Below are 16,563 nucleotides of genomic sequence, written 5' to 3'. Positions count from 1 at the left end.
AAGTGAGCTTCATTGATAACTTAGAGAGAAAGTATATTAAATATAAAAGTGAATTTGATTAGAAAAAAAATAGAAGTTTGTGGCACAACAGTGAGAGAAAGAGAGTTTTGAAAATATAAGTTAACTAGACTGAGAAATAGAGTATCTAAGAAAACTTAATTAATATAGATCAAGTGTAATATAGTACTTTAAACCACAAATCTATTTTACTATTTTGGTTCCATATCCAAGAAACCAAAAAAAAAAAGAATTGGAAGGTATTACTTGCAGAGAATTGATTTCAAAAGTGTATTGATTGCATTCCCTAGTGTAAATTGAAAATAGTAATACAATTTTTTTCAAGGTGAAAAAGTGAAAAGTGACTTTACACAATAAGTGCAAACAGTGATATAACTGAATACGTCAAAAGAGGTAAGAGCAATATTCCAGATTTGATAGAGCAGATAAAGAGTGATAGAGCAGATAAGGAGAAAGTAACATTGTGATAAAGAGGTATCTGAAAAATCAAGTGAACTGGATTGAGTGAAAATTGCTCTTTGTAAATTTGACTTGGAATATAAAGTGTAAAAAAGGAAAAAGCTTGATTGAAGTCGAGGTTACAGATAAAATTTTATAGTGTTTGAAACGGGCAATTGATTTTCATTACAAAGAATAATAAAACAACCTTTTAAATACAAAGGACTAAGTGATTTGGGTTGAGTTTTATAGAATTTTGCAAATACAAATTTAATTTATTGACAAAAATACAGATAAAAGATACAAAAAGGCACTAAAATTTTAAAAGGGGTAAGACTAATGCATAACTGCAACTAGGGATAAACTTGAGTAAAGTGAAAGAGTTAAAATACAGAATAAAGGCTAGAAGCGTTATTGCAGAATTTGATTTAGAAAATAGTGATATTTTTTCTCAAAGGGTAAAATAGTGACCTTGTTGATAAAAAGAGAAATTTGAGTGAACCTGACTGAGCAAATTAATAGTCATTCATAAATTTGACTAGGGATATAAAGTTTGATAGAGGAAAAAAATATCTCGCTTGATTATAGTTAAAGTTATATATGAAAATATAGAGTTCCTTACAGATAAGATACTGAAAGGTACTAAAATTTTTGAGAGGTTTAAAGTGGAGAGAGTGATATTGCACAAGTGCAACCAGTCATAAACCTGAGTAGGTTGAAAGAGATTAAATATAGAGTAAGAGCTAAAAGCAGTATCGTGGATTTTATTTAGAAAAGAGTGATACACTTGAAAATAAAGGTAGAAAGAGTGATTTTGGGATAAAAAGAGAAATTTGAGTGAACTTGACTGAGCAAATTAATAGTTATTCATAAATTTGACTAGGGATATAAAGTTTGATAGAGGAAAAAATATCTTGCTTGAATATAGTTTAAGTTATATATGAAAATATAAAGAGTTCCTTACAGATAAGATACTGAGAAGTATTAAAATTTTTGAGAGGTTAAAGTGGAGAGAGTGATATTGCAGAAGTGCAACCAGTCATAAACCTGAGTAGGTTGAAAGAGATAAAATACAGAGTAAGAGCTAAAAACAGTATCTTGGATTTGATTTAGAAGAGTGATACACTTGAAAGTAAAGTTAGAAAGAGTGTTATTGAGATAAAAAGAGAGAAATTTGAGTGAAGCAATTAGCATCTATAAATTTGACTTGGGATATAATCTGATCAAGGGAAAAACCTTGCTTGATTACAATTTGAATTGTATGCGCAAATATAAAGAGTAGCTGATAGGCAGTGATTACTTTTACCCTCCCCCCAAAGAAAAACTTCAATTGCAAAGAAGCAAATATAAATTTGGTCCAAATTTACAGAATCTTGCAAATACAAGTGAGCTTTATTGACATAATACATTTAAAGGTACTTTTGTGCGGGTAGTGAATTTTAAAGGAAACGTTAAGACCTTGAAAGACAATTCATTGTGTGCGTACTTTTCAAATTTTTAATTTTTTATCTGTTGGAATAAAGAAATTGAAAATGGCTGCAACTCAATTCGGCTCAATTATTCATGAGATTCTAAACATGCTTTCCAGTTACACATCAATGATCAATTCAGATATTGGTAAATGTTGTCATTGCATGAATGACATCAATGAAAGTGACACTTATGTAACATGTGAATCTTGCAACAACCATTTTCATGTGACTTGTGAGGGATACTTGAACAATGACAAACTTGCTGACCAGAAATTGGTTTGGATTTGCCCATGCTGTGGCCATAGCAACATTGGTAATCGAATATTTGACAGAGTATGTATTCCATCTCATTATAACAGATATGAGCCTCTCATGTTGGCAGATGTTGATGATGACAATGACAATGAGAACATGGAAATCTTCAAAGAGACAAGACGAAAAAGGAGAGCAAAGAAGAGGTATGTTAAAGTAAAAAAGAGCACAGTGTTTGCAGAGCAATGCAGCAGATGTGAAAATGGTGTAACAGACAATCTGTCTCATTTCAAAGATCAAAACTTGCTCAATGAAGAACTTGACGGTAATTGGGTAAAAGTGGAATGCAAAAGAACAAAATTGATGGCAAGAAAAACAGAAGGAAGAACACATTCAGATGAAGAAAACGAACAGGACAAAAGAAAGAGAAGATCAGTTAATGGTGTATTGTTAGAACCAGGTGTAACCTACATTGGCAAAGCATTCAAGAGATTTTATGGTAGTCGTGAAAGAAAAATCAAAGAACAGAAAGAAGAGTGTAAGGTGACCCACAAAATGGAAAATAAAGAAATAGATGTCAATGTGCAATCCTACGTAGAAACTTTATTGAATATTTATGCTTGTAGTGTGAAATCTCCATGTTCCATGAAGTTTTACAATGAAGCCAATGAGGTAATTGAAACAATGCAAAATCAATCTTATGCTCATGTAACAAGTTGTTTGTCTTCATTGTCAAAAGCAGGTTTGACTAAGCACTTGAACCCGAAGACGTGTATTGTTGTGGAAAAGATGCAGGATTTGAGACGATACAGAGTTCATGCAGGTGGTAGAAGAGGAAGAGGTCAAAGAAGGAACATGAAAGGTCAGTTCACGAAAGTGAATCAAAGAGATGATAATTGCTCTGATGTTTCAAAGATTCCAAAGAAAGAGGTCACAACACAATCTAACAAAGATATGATTGAGAATAATGCAAATTGTAAGGAAGTCCCAGTGGCTCATCAGTTGAACAGTTTTGGTAAATCAATTACAGTATGCAAAGTTGAAGAAGAGTTGACAAACAGAAATGTAGATCACCATCTATACATACATTCTAATGAGGGTGCATGTGCAACAGATGAAATTTGTAAACATATGTCTAGTAAAGAAACCATGAACATTCCAGATAGAGTAAGCCAAGTTGAATTACAGATCGATCTTGAAGAAAATGAGAGTGATAGTGATATCGACATTGACACACCTATCAAACGCAATCGTGGGAGAAATTGTATAGAATCTGATTCAGACACAAATGTTGAAGGTGACATCATACTGATCAGTTCATTTGAAAGTGAAAGGTCATGTCAGTGTATTGATACACAGCATGTACGTGATGAAACATGTCACGATGAAATTGTCCCAGATGCAGGATTGAATGAAAATACAGACAATGCAATTTTGAGTGCAGAGGATGAGTCTACTGACGATTGTTTTGCGCAAAATTCCTTGGAATCTCATATAAAAGCAGGAATTGATCAGGAAAGAAAAGAAGATGATATGCATCTTTCTTCCAATGAATCAAGAGACGAAGTAGAGTTTGTATCAGATCTTGGAATGTGTGATAGGCCAGACAAATCTTTTAAATTTTTACCTCTTGAGATAACTGACAAACAAGCCATTTGTAAAAAATTGAATATTACCTATACAGACACAAGCTTCCATGCAAGGTCCAATAGCAATGAGTGCATCGGAATTCCTTCACACATTAAAACAATAGCTGATGATGGAAACTGTTTCTTTCGTGCAATTTCATATGCTATTTCTGGAACTGAATGTCATCATGTAATTCTAAGGAATATTACTGTGAACCATTTATTACAGACCAATGATAAGTTTAAGAGTACATTGAGAAGTGAGTTCAGAACTGTCAGAGAATATGTTTTGAAAAATAGAATAATGGAAAATGGAACTTGGGCTACAGACACTGAAATGAGTGCATTGGCAAATTTGATTGATACCGATATCTATTCTTACAATGATCAAGTACCATGTTGGCAGTTGTACTCTGCAAGGAAACCAGGAAGAATAAATGTTGTTACATCTCATAAAGGCATTTATATACAGTACACAAGAAATGTTCATTTTCATGTAGTTGAATCCGTTACTTCTGTCAGTAGTGATTCATCAAAGGACATGGCAACAATGAAAGATATAAGCACAACAGTAAACATGCAAATAAAACCAGTTGCACAAGGAACATTTCATCAAGGTGATACGAGATTTGGTGATTCAGCAGGAAAGCAATGTGTTGCCAATTCATTGTCTGCTTTGTTGTATAGCAAAATGAAAAATGCTAATGATTGGGACAATAAAGATTTAGATAAAATTCTGGCCAATGGTGATGAACTCTATCGTTACATAAGGTATTATGTAGCACGTGAACAAGAATATCTATTAATTTCTGATCTACTTGAACACTTAGAGGCATATGATGAGTTGTTTGAGATAAAACGACGTGAATCAATACCTGGATTGTTAGAAGGAGATGAAACAAAATTGGAAGAATCTATTTCAATGCCATTGAAACAGGCACTTGAACAAGAATTGAATTCTGACTCTGATGCATGTTTTGTGACATTTTCTGGAAATACTTTTATTGTCATATCTAGTTATGATTGTTTCTTTATATTTGATTCACATTCAAGAAACACAAGAGGCTTACTCGTTGAAGATGGCTATAGTGTAGTGCTTCAAACTCCAAGTTGGCAAGGTGTGTATAATCATTGCATGAGGTTGGCAAAAACATTGAAATGTTCTTCACGAACTCAATATGAGTTAACTAGTATATGTGCAAAAGCATTGTCAAATAAAAATGAAACACTGAATGGTCGCTTTCAATTAGAAGATTCATTGAATGAAGGTCCTTCAAATACAAATAGTCAAAGAAATTTTGGATCATCTGAATCTTACATGGAATCTGATTGCTTAGATGAAATCGAAAGATTAGATGGAAGTATATTTCCACAAGAAGTATTTGATAACTATAATGTATATTTCACTGAGGATTCTAATGAAGCAGTTAATAATAATTTACACGATGAAGAAATAATGCATGTAAATGAAAATGAGCCAAACTTGAAAGATAGTGTTGACAGCAATGACTATAAAAAGTTGGAAATTATGACTAAAATAGAGAACTCTAATAGTATTTTAGGTACAAAACGCAAATTGACTAATCCTGAAAGTGGCTTGAAATGCAATGACAATTTTCACACGGAAATTCATAATTCAAAATTTGCAAAACTTAATGAAACTGATTTATCAACCATTGGTGAAATTGATTATGATACGAATGATGATTTAATGATAATTGAAGAAAGTCGAAGTATATTGTGGTTCAAGCCTCTTGTTGGTATACAGAAAAAAAAATGTTGTGAGATAATAAATATTCCACATTTTGTTGCTAGTTTTGAAAATTATGCTTATGAAAAATGGGTACCTCTAGAACAACCAAAAGATGTAAAAGATATTGAAGATGATGGAAACTGTTTTTATCGTGCTATATCATTTGCATTGACAGGAAGTGAGGAATATCATCTTATGATAAGGCAAGCTATCTTTACACATCTCATGGAAAATGAAGATAGGTTTGTTGGATTCTTGAGAATGGGTTACTCTAGTATTTCACACTATGTCTCAAATAACATTATTGAGGAAAGTGGTACATGGGCAACTGAAATGGAAATTGTGTTTTAGCTAATTTGATTGAAACTGACATTTATGTATATGATGAAGACCGATTAAAATGGAGTCTACTTTCTGGTAAAAATGTTCAAATGGGAAAAGAAACAACTACGTATGGTGTTTATTTAAGAAATACTCATGGCATTCATTATGATGTTGTTATGTCAGTGCAATCATGTGATTCTAGTTTTTCATGTAATGAAACCACAAATATAAGTAGCTGTGCAAATGACAAAGAAAGAAAATATGCTAGAATAAACAATGTTAAAATATCTGATTTATCAACGAAAAGACGTAGAAGTAAGAGAAGTTATAGTGTAATGAAGGATATAAAAAAGAAACAAAAAAGAGAAGAGCGGAGTTTTACGAAAAAAAAAGATATGGATATAGAAAAGCTTGTTAATTATGAGGATTTGAAGAAAACAAAAAAATATGAGGATGGTGGAAAAAGGGCAAAAATGACTTATGATTGCAACAAAAAATATCATACTGATTCAACTTATCGAATAACACTTCTCAATTTGTTGAATGAAAAGTATAGATTAAATAAAGTATTTCGTGAAAATAGGAAAGAAAGAAGGAAAAATTGCTATCAGACAAATGAACAATTCAAGCAATCACAAAAGAGTAGGATGAGAAATACTATGAGAAGTAAATATCACTCTGATGAACAGTTTAAGCAATCAGAGAAGAGTAGGATGAGAAATACTATGAGAAGTAAATATCACTCTGATGAACAGTTTAAGCAATCAAAGAAGAGTAGGATGAAAAATACTTGGAGAAGTAAATATCACTCTGATGAACAGTTTAAGCAATCAGAGAAGAGTAGGATGAAAAATACTATGAGAAGTAAATATCACTCTGATGAACAGTTTAAGCAATCAGAGAAGAGTAGGATGAAAAATACTAGGAGAATTAAATATCAGTTTGATGAACAGTTCCAGCAGTCACACAAAAATAAAATAAGAAATAAATATCAGAAAGATGGTAGTTTTAAACAAAAGAAATTGCTGAGTTTAAAAAGTAAGTACCAAAAAAACAAGAGTTATAGAGAACAAGTAAAAAAACACAACATTAAGAGAAATGTAAAGAAAGAATTGGAAATGTCTCAGTTTGACAATGTTTTGCAAGAATTTCGGAAGATTATCAGTCATGGCCCAGAATATGTTTGCTGTGTGTGCCTTAAACTTCTTTTTGAAAACCAAGTTATGAAATGCAATAAAAGTAAATATAAATTACAGACATGTATCAGTGAAAAGTATTTGCATGTTTGCAACTCAACATGTCGATTAGAATGCCAGATAGGCCAATCAGTGAGATCATCCCTGTGGATATGTTACACTTGTCATAGAAAGTTACAATGTGGAAAGGTCCCAGCAGAAGCACATACTAATAATTTGCATTTACATGAAATTCCAGAAGAACTTGCTAATTTAAACACTCTAGAGCAACATTTGATTGCACTTAATATTCCTTTCATGAAAATGATGTCATTGCCAAAAGGTGGTCAAAATGGAGTTCATGGCCCAGTTGTTTGTGTTCCTTCAAATACCATTAAAACTGTACAGATATTGCCTAGACCTGAGACAGAAGATCAGCTGATACGTGTAAAGTTGAAAAGGAAGTTGTCTTTTAAAAGTTATTATGAGTATAAGTTTGTAGATAAATCTAAATTATTGAATGCATTAAGTTATTTGAAAATGAATAATAAGTATTATTATGATGTTGTAGTTAATGATGAATGGGAAAATTCAATGGAAAAGAATGAAGAAGAAAATGAAAGTGAAGAAGTATCATCATTGTGTGATATATCTAATTTAAAGAAATTTAGGAGAAGAATTTTGGACTCATTAGATGAATACTTCTCAAAAGATGAAAATATAATTGAAAGTTCACATGGAAAAAAGAAAGAAAACAGTGTCCCAGTCAATAATAAACCAAATGATGAAGATGATGATGATTTTGAAGAAAGATTAAATGGGATTCACTTAAATTCATGTCTGCAACCAGCTGACATTGGACAGGAAATTTTAGATCAGTATTTTGACGATATAATATGTTGTGCTCCATGTGAAGGAAAAAGCCCTGTATCGGTATTGCAAGATGAAACCAATGAGGCCAAATGTTTTCCAGTATTGTTTCCTCGAGGTCAGCCTACTTTTCATGATAAAAGAAATGAAAAGATAACATTGGGACGATATTTACACAATCGACTAATGCATGTTGATAACAGGTTTGCACAAAATACAGACTTTATCTTTTATGCACAGTATATTTATGAAATTCAACAAGTTTTGTCGCAAGTTTCTATTGCATTGAGACAAAGTAAGAATACCAAAGATAACCTTTCACCGATAACTGCCAAGGAATTGAAAGATGCAGAAAAAATTCAGAATATTTTAAAAGCGGACAAAGGATGTAATTTTTTAAAGCAAATTCTGGAACACCTCCTTATTGGCAAAAGACGCAAAAAGATGTATTGGCAATGGTAAGGCAACTTGGAAAACCTACATGGTTTGCTTCATTTTCATGTGCAGATATGAGATGGCCAGAATTATTAAATACTTTATTATGTCAGACTGGAGACTCAAGAAAATTGAGTGAATTAGATTGGGCAGATAAGTGTAAACTTATAAGATCAAATCCAGTAACTGTTGCACGAATGTTTGATCATAGATTTCATATGTTTATGAATAAAGTGATTTTGTCTACAGCTGCACCAGTAGGTCGTTGCATAGACTATATTGAAAGAATCGAGTTTCAGAGCCGCGGAAGTAGTCACGTACATTTATTGATGTGGGTAGAACAAGCACCGCAATTAGGAATTGATAAAGACGATGATGTTATACAATTTATAGATAAATACATTTCTTGCCGGAAACCTGATAAGGAAGAAGATCCAGAACTCTATGAAATAGTTAGCTCCGTACAACAGCATAGTAAAAAACATTCTAAATCATGCAAAAAGAAAGGAACTACATGTAGGTTTAATTTTCCAAGGCCACCTTCAGAGAAGACCTTTATCATAAAACCTGTTGAGGATGCAGAAGTGAAAGAAAAAAAAACAAAACAAAAAAATAACAATGACACCGAGGGGAAAAAATCTGAAAAAAACAAAGAGGATAGAAAATGCAAAAGAATTGTTGAATAGTGTAAAAGATGCATTATCTGATGGGACTGAATATAACAGTGTCCAAGATCTTTTTGAAAAATTGGGTATAACACAAAACCAGTTTGAAAGTGCACACAATGAGATTGCTTCACAGGAAAGTGTAATCATCCGAAGAGAACCACAAGATGTATGGTTAAATCAATATAATCCAGAATTACTTAGAGCTTGGAATGCAAATATGGATTTGCAATATGTTACTAATGCATATGCATGTGTAGCTTATATTGTGTCTTATATGTCTAAGGCCGAACGTGAAATGGGAATGCTTTTGAGTCATACCTTATCGGAAATGGAAGAAGGAAATACAGATGCAAAGCAAAGTATGAAAAAACTAGGTCAAGCTTACATGCATAATCGTGAAGTGTCCGCTCAAGAAAGTGTCTATCGTGTTTGTAGTCTTCGATTAAAAGAGAGCTCTAGAAAAGTAGAATTCATACCTGTTGGACCTGATCCAGTTAGAATGAGTTTACCATTAAGTGTCATTAATAACAGACCAGAATGTGATGATGATGAAGATAATATCTGGATGCCAAGCAAACTTGACAGATATAAAGCCAGGCCTAAAACCAGAAGATTTAGTGCTATGTGTCTTGCAACATTTTGTTCGCAATATCGAATTTTAACAAAGTCACAAATTACAAATACATGTAAAGAAAATATCTTTAAATTGGATAAAAATTTGGGATATGTTCAAAAACGTACACGTGGAAAAGATGCAGTTGTAAGATACCCTCGATATTCTGTTGTTGTTTCACCTGAAAAGTATTTCCTTAGCATTTTACAACTCTTTTTTCCACACTATGGTGATGAACATCTAAAGCCTTCAGGTTTTGAGTCATATCAAAATTTCTATGAAACAGGTGTTGTGAAGATACATGGCTCAGTACAAAAAGTTAGTTTGATTGTCTGCACAAATCGAAAGAAATTTGAAATAAATGCTGAATCAATAGATCAAGCTCAAGCACATTTAGAAGAATTTGGTGTACAGGAAGATGCCTGGAGTCTTTTATGTCCTGAAAGTGAAGTAGAACGTCTTGAGCATCCAAAGCAAAATATAGATATGGAAGATTGTGACGAAAATCTTGATATTCCTGATTTGAAAAATGATTCTAAAGCAGAAACTTGCAGTTTAGAATTACGGTCATCAAAAATATCTAAAACAGAAAGACATGGTATGATAAGAAATTTGAATGAAACACAAATGCTTGTCTTTTATAAAATACGTGAATGGTGTTTGAATAAAGTTAATGGAAAATTGATAGAACCTTTTCATGTATTTATTACTGGTGGTGCTGGAACAGGAAAGAGTCATCTAGTCAAATGTCTTTATTATGAATCTACTCGTATACTGGCCAGAATGTTACATTATCCTGACGATATTTCAGTGTTAAAAATAGCCCCTACAGGTGTAGCAGCTTATAATATCAATGGTCATACTATTCACAGCATCTTGTCAATTCCAATTAGAGCTCAAATGCCTTATCAGCCGCTAAGTGAAGAGAAAATAACTGCTCTCCGTAATAAACTAGCACAGTTGCAAATTCTTATTATTGATGAGGTATCAATGGTAGATCAAAAGTTAATGTATTATATTCATAGTCGATTACGACAAATCAAACAATCTCGAGATGAAACTCCTTTTGGTGGTGTATCTGTAATTGCTGTTGGAGATATGTATCAGTTACCACCTGTGTTTGGAAATCCTTTATATAAAGATAGTCTTCAAGGGGTATTATGGAATGATAATTTCAAAAAAATAGAACTTCAACAGATAATGAGACAAAAGGATGATACAGAATTTGCGCTTTTATTGAATAGATTACGTATAAAAGAACGTGATGATGTTCTTAATGATAACGACTTATCAATGTTAAAATCTTGTGAAACAGGTGAAGAATGTGAGGATGCTTTGCACATTTATTCATGTAACAAAGAAGTAGATGAATGGAATAAGAAATTATTGCATAAAAAATGTGCTAATGTAATTTGTTTAAAAGCAGAAGACACTGAGAAAGATGCAAAGAGTGGAAGTAAAATTCGTGAAAAACCTGTGACACGTTGTAAAAGCCAGTTACCTAATTATTTGTGGATTGCTGTTAATGCAAGGGTCATGTTACTTAAAAATATTGATGTTAGCAAAGGTCTTACAAATGGGTGTTTTGGAAATGTTACTGAAATAATCAAATCAAATTCTAACACAATTTGCATCAAAGTAAACTTTGACAAAGAAAATGTTGGTATTCATTCTATTGAACGATGTGAAGAATTTTTGGGTAAAAAATATTCAAGGAAACAGTTTCCACTTAAACTTGCTTCCGCATGTACAATACATAAAGTACAGGGTTTGACGTTAGACAAAGCTGTTGTATCATTGAAAAGAATATTTGACTCTGGACAAGCATATGTAGGCCTTAGTCGTGTGTCTTCATTATCTGGACTTACATTGGAGAATTTCAAGCCACAAAATATACATTGTAATCCTGAAATCAAAGAAAGAATGAAAAACATGAAAGTATTCCTTGAAAACATTGAGAATGAAAATGATGATAGCTATAACTTTACATTGATTTTACACAATACACAAGGATTAAAAGAACATTTCATTGATCTTCAGTCACAGTGTCAATTTATGAACGCAGACATCATTTGTTTGACTGAAACATGGATTAATGATGACGACATCTATGACGTTAATATACAGGATTTTAAATTTTATCATCAGCCACGCCATCATTCATACAATGAATCTGGTATATTACACAAATTTAAAGACCAATCACATGGTGGTGTTGGAATTTACAATAAACGGCAAACGTCAAGTAGATTAGATAAATGTATAGATAATTTAGAATTTATTGCAACTGTTCTTACGGATCCAATTTCAATTGTTATTTCAGTGGTATATCGACCTCCATCTTACAATATAACATCGTTTTGTGAAAGTTTAGGTACTTTATTAGACAAACTAAGTAAACAAACCACAAAATGTATTATTACAGGCGATTTTAATGAAGATCTATTAAAAGGAACTTCAAAAATACACCAGTTAATGTGTTTATATGGTTACACACAACATGTTGTGAATGCTACAACAGAAAACGGAACATTGATAGATCATGTTTATAGTATAGGATTGGATTCATTGAAAACGGAAATCATACCAATATATTATAGTTATCATGAAGGAATTAAAGTAATGTTTTAGTATATGAAATAAGAAAAATATTACAAGATGAAAGATAATTGACTGATGGGTATCTACTAAGGGGTAATAATATTTCTTGTTTAATTGGTAACAATAATTTGTAATCTGTGATGCACAAAAATGATGAAACAACTGTACTCCATTATAAAACAATGTAATTTGCATGAAATATACAGTACTTTGTTTGCATTCAGAAAGAAAATGGCTTAACAGTAAAGTATATTAGTAACTTGTTAAAATTACAATTTCTATTCATCTTTTATAACTGTACTCCATTATAGGACAATGTAATTTTCATGAAATATACATTGTTTGCATTCAGAAAAAATTGCTTAACATAAATTACATTTCTATTCATCTTTTCATGATTTGTAATATTGAAGAAGATTTATGAAAATAATTCACAAAATGAGATTTAAAATAAATATGTATTTGTATGATATTTTCAAGATTTAGTAAATTACCATGAATATTTTACAGCTTTGAATGCAAATAATATAGATTTATGTTTTTTAAAATATTGACTAGTGTAAATGATAATAGAAGGATTAAGGAATATCAAGCAAAAAAGGATTTTGAGATGCTTGTTTTTATATTCATTCGTTAAATACAGAGTTATACACTATTGACCATACCATGATAAAAACATGGACATGCTTGATGGTGATTTTGATGCGGCCATATTTTTTGGTGGGGTATAAATTGAATATCATGATTTTAATTTCTTTTATTAATATTCATTTATTCATTTATTCAGTTAATGTGAAGAACCCAACTATATTATGATATATCAGTTCTGGGCTTCTGGCTGAGGGACTCTCTTCTATTGTAATCCAGAGAGTCAAAGATGGTCAACTTTTGCTGAGGGAAGTGAATCTCACTTCCCAGGTCTCCCTTCCCAGGCCAAAGAAGTTTCCAGTATGGACTGCAGCTGCATAAGGATTCTTTTCAAAATTCATCAGCGCATCCAAGTTCGTAAAAGGTATGTTGAATTTCTTTGTAGACTTCATTGACAAACACAATGTGACTTATGAAAAAGTTATAGTTCAAAATCTTGTACACAGCTTTAACCTTTTTAAGGTTAGTACATTTAGTTGTATAATTGTGGTGCTAAAATTGTAATTTAATTCACACAAAATATATAACAGAATTTTTAATGATTTGAGAGTTTGTAATTTTAATTTCATTTCAGCTTCATTATTAATAGTTATTTTTTTCTGTCATTATTTATAAGTAATATACACTTTACAAAATTTTCTAGATTGAAATTTTGTGCATTATTTTTATACCAAAATCTAACATGTAGATTATTTATTTAATCTTTTCAACTTTGAATTTTTTTTGTATGATTATTATGGTATATATTTAAATTTGAGTGATCTTAAAGATAAATGAAGGAAGTTGCAGTTAACACTGATTTCACGAGAAAGTCTGTAAAACTAAGCCTAATTGTCATTATATCATTGAGGATCTAGATCTGGTACAGTTACATAAACTGAACTTTGTGAAATCTTGAAATTTATGCTGAAAAATGTTCACACTGAAGATCACCAACACAGATAAGCGCACGTGGGACAGTGTATTGTTATTGCTTTGAAAGTCGGGCACAACGCTTGACCCAAATTCTGTGCTTCTTTGCTAATTTCTCAGTAATTACACAATTTCTTCCAGAATCCTTTGGCACATATTATTTATGCAAACCAATACTTTGGTGGTCATTTCATTGGATTCTGTACAAAGTCATTTTGAAATCATTACCAGAACTGGCATTATCTTTAAACGTTACACACGTGTTTTAATGATATGAGATTTTGAAATTTAAATATGATTTTTAGCTTATAATTGATAGTTTTTTCTTCTTTTTGGGGGGTTTTATTATCAGTGTTGGCGTAGAACTTATCTTTCATTGGAAAGTAAAGGGACAACATCCCCAGCGACTTAAAGATGACCAATCAACCTTTGTCTGAAAAGGAAGGTGAATCTCTTATCCCAGGCACCAAGAAGTTTTCATCATGGAATCCTGCTTCATATTACACCTACCTCATGATTCATCAACTTCCACAAACAGGACTATGGGAATTAGACTTATTATATCTAAGTTTTCATCATGGGCTCTTGCTTGATAAGACTTTGTTCACGATTCATTAAAGGACAAGTCCACCCGGGGGGGGGCACTCAAATTGTTTTTTGATGGGGTGTGCCTCCCGAAACTCTGAAATGGGGGTCTAAGGAACTGACTAAAAGGGTAAAATACGGGTCTTGGGAAGTAAATATACCGAACGGTGTGAAAAACAGGGTCTACGGAATGGGATCGCGGCACTATACGTTGCACAATATATAGCGCTGTGCATGCGCTCGCCATGCATAGAGCGGCTACTAGTTATTATGTAGGGAGTTGCAAAGACGTACGTGCATCTCTCGAATGCAGTGGTCGCGCTGGACAATTTTGGTAGGGCTAGAGAACTGAGATGTCTCGTAACAGGGGTCTTGCGAGCGCGACTGGGCGGCTTCTGAACTGAACTTTTGTCATTCGGAGTATCTAGAGAACTGAAACTTGAGTCTGAAAAAGGGGGTCATCAATACGTCACATCCCCGTATCACCAATATATGCGAGTGCCTCTTCCGGTTGGTATGCAAATGATGACTGAGGGCTGATGACAAAACCCTCTGACTTTCTTTTGTATTTTATTAAATGAAATATGAAATATTTAAAATATTAAAAAAAATGTATCACAATTCTTATGTATTTTATTGTCTCGCCCACCAGAGGTGAAGGCGAGACTTAGGGATCCAAATGTCGTCTGGCGTCCGTCAGGCGTTCGTCCGTCCGTCACAAACCTGTAATGACACATAACTCCCAAATAGTAAGTCGCTTTTCAACCAAACTTGGATGGTAGATGGACTTGGGAAACCTGCATTTTATGCTGCAGTCTGAGGTCACATTGTAAGGTCAAAGGTCATTTTCAGGTCAACGTTAAAAGTTTACATGCAAGACTCTCTTATGACACCTAACTCCGCAACCGTAAGTTAGTTTTCAACAAAACTTGGATGGTAGATGTAGATGACTTGCATTTAATGCTGCAGACGTAGGTCACATGGTAAGGTCAATGGTCATTTTCGGGTCAACATTAAAGTGTACGTGCAAGGCTCTTATGACAAGTGTTTTTCCATCCCAGTCATTTCATAATGAAGTTGCTATATAATTCTCTTGCGTGCCTTCGCAAATCACAATATTTCTGGTTAGTTTCATAAGTGGGCGAGACACAAAATTGCTTTTGCCTTGTTGTTTTTTTTATTGTTTTTTAGTTGAAATTATCTGTGACTTTATTTTGACCTAAACAAGATCAAATTAATTGAGTTCAATTTGTAATATTGTAATAATGATGCATTTATGAATTTCGACTAAACACAAGATTTGCATTGGATTTTTACACAAATTCATGTTTTTGAGAAATTTTATGATGACAATCCTTCTCCTGCAAATTGTAAATGTTAACTAATTTGGTATGAGATCAGTTTTGTTTGTAATGATAATTTTAGTACATTTAGTTATGATTCATGCCAAAAAAATTTCTCAATATACTATGTTTGTTATGTTATGGAAAATATATTATATACGAATGATGTAATTGCAGAAGTAAACAATAAAATCAAATCAAAATCAAATATGCATTTATGAAATATTCTATAATTTCAGAAATGCGTATCCAGGGTTTGGAAATTTGGGGCCCGTTTCTCAACACCGTCATAAGTCTAACTTCTTGACTAAATCAGAGATAGTGAGCTAGTTGACTGCTAACCGTTTCACGAAGCCCTCTTTACCAAGATCGGGTACAACAACCTCACTAAATAATTATGACACCTCCGAACCTGTCATAACTTCTCTCTTAATGACGAAGTGGCATCGCGTGGGTAGACTATGACATGCAAAAGTGCCAAGAAATTTGAAAATTATAATCTTATGTAATCAATCATAGAGATTGAAATTACATCCCAAAATAAGTGGGATAATGCATCATTGTAATGATCATTGTAATACAAAGTAACTATGAAAACTGTTAGCAAAACGCAACAAAACCATTCATTTTGAAATAGTAATATAATTTAATCGATAAAAATTCCATCACGTCAGGCCATCCATAACTGGATTTGTATTTGTTGATTTGAGACCCTATTGACATTTGGATAAATTCTAATCTCTAATTTATGCATAGAATCTGTCAAATCGTAAGATCGGTATCAAAGATTTATAAAAACAAAAATGTTAAACTATATTTCGATGATGT

At 32.5% G+C, this 16,563-nt stretch overlaps 1 protein-coding gene across 2 annotated transcripts; it reads left to right on the top strand.

The window, feature by feature from the left end:
- Nucleotides 1-2,928: 2,928 nt before the first annotated feature.
- Nucleotides 2,929-15,016, top strand: LOC121413209. 2 transcript variants are annotated; one of them, XR_005969708.1, is made up of 4 exons: nt 2,929-3,042; nt 4,862-4,926; nt 13,072-13,259; nt 14,160-15,016. XR_005969708.1 is itself a non-coding variant. In XM_041605962.1 (3 exons), exons 1-2 carry the CDS (start codon nt 3,312-3,314, stop codon nt 13,107-13,109), a joined length of 1,653 nt encoding a protein of 550 aa, XP_041461896.1. In that variant the 5' UTR covers nt 3,220-3,311; the 3' UTR covers nt 13,110-13,259; nt 14,160-15,016. The 2 variants fall into 2 exon arrangements, 1 of the variants encoding a protein (XP_041461896.1); XM_041605962.1 differs by lacking the exon at nt 2,929-3,042 and having other exon boundaries at nt 3,220-4,926.
- The last annotated feature ends 1,547 nt before the right edge of the window (nt 15,017-16,563 follow it).

The sequence above is a fragment of the Lytechinus variegatus genome, chromosome 4 (genome assembly GCF_018143015.1).
Source record: "Lytechinus variegatus isolate NC3 chromosome 4, Lvar_3.0, whole genome shotgun sequence".
Taxonomy (NCBI): Eukaryota; Metazoa; Echinodermata; class Echinoidea; order Temnopleuroida; family Toxopneustidae; genus Lytechinus; species Lytechinus variegatus.
The sequence above is the reverse complement of the archived record's forward strand: the minus strand, read 5'-3'. Positions and strand labels throughout refer to the sequence as shown.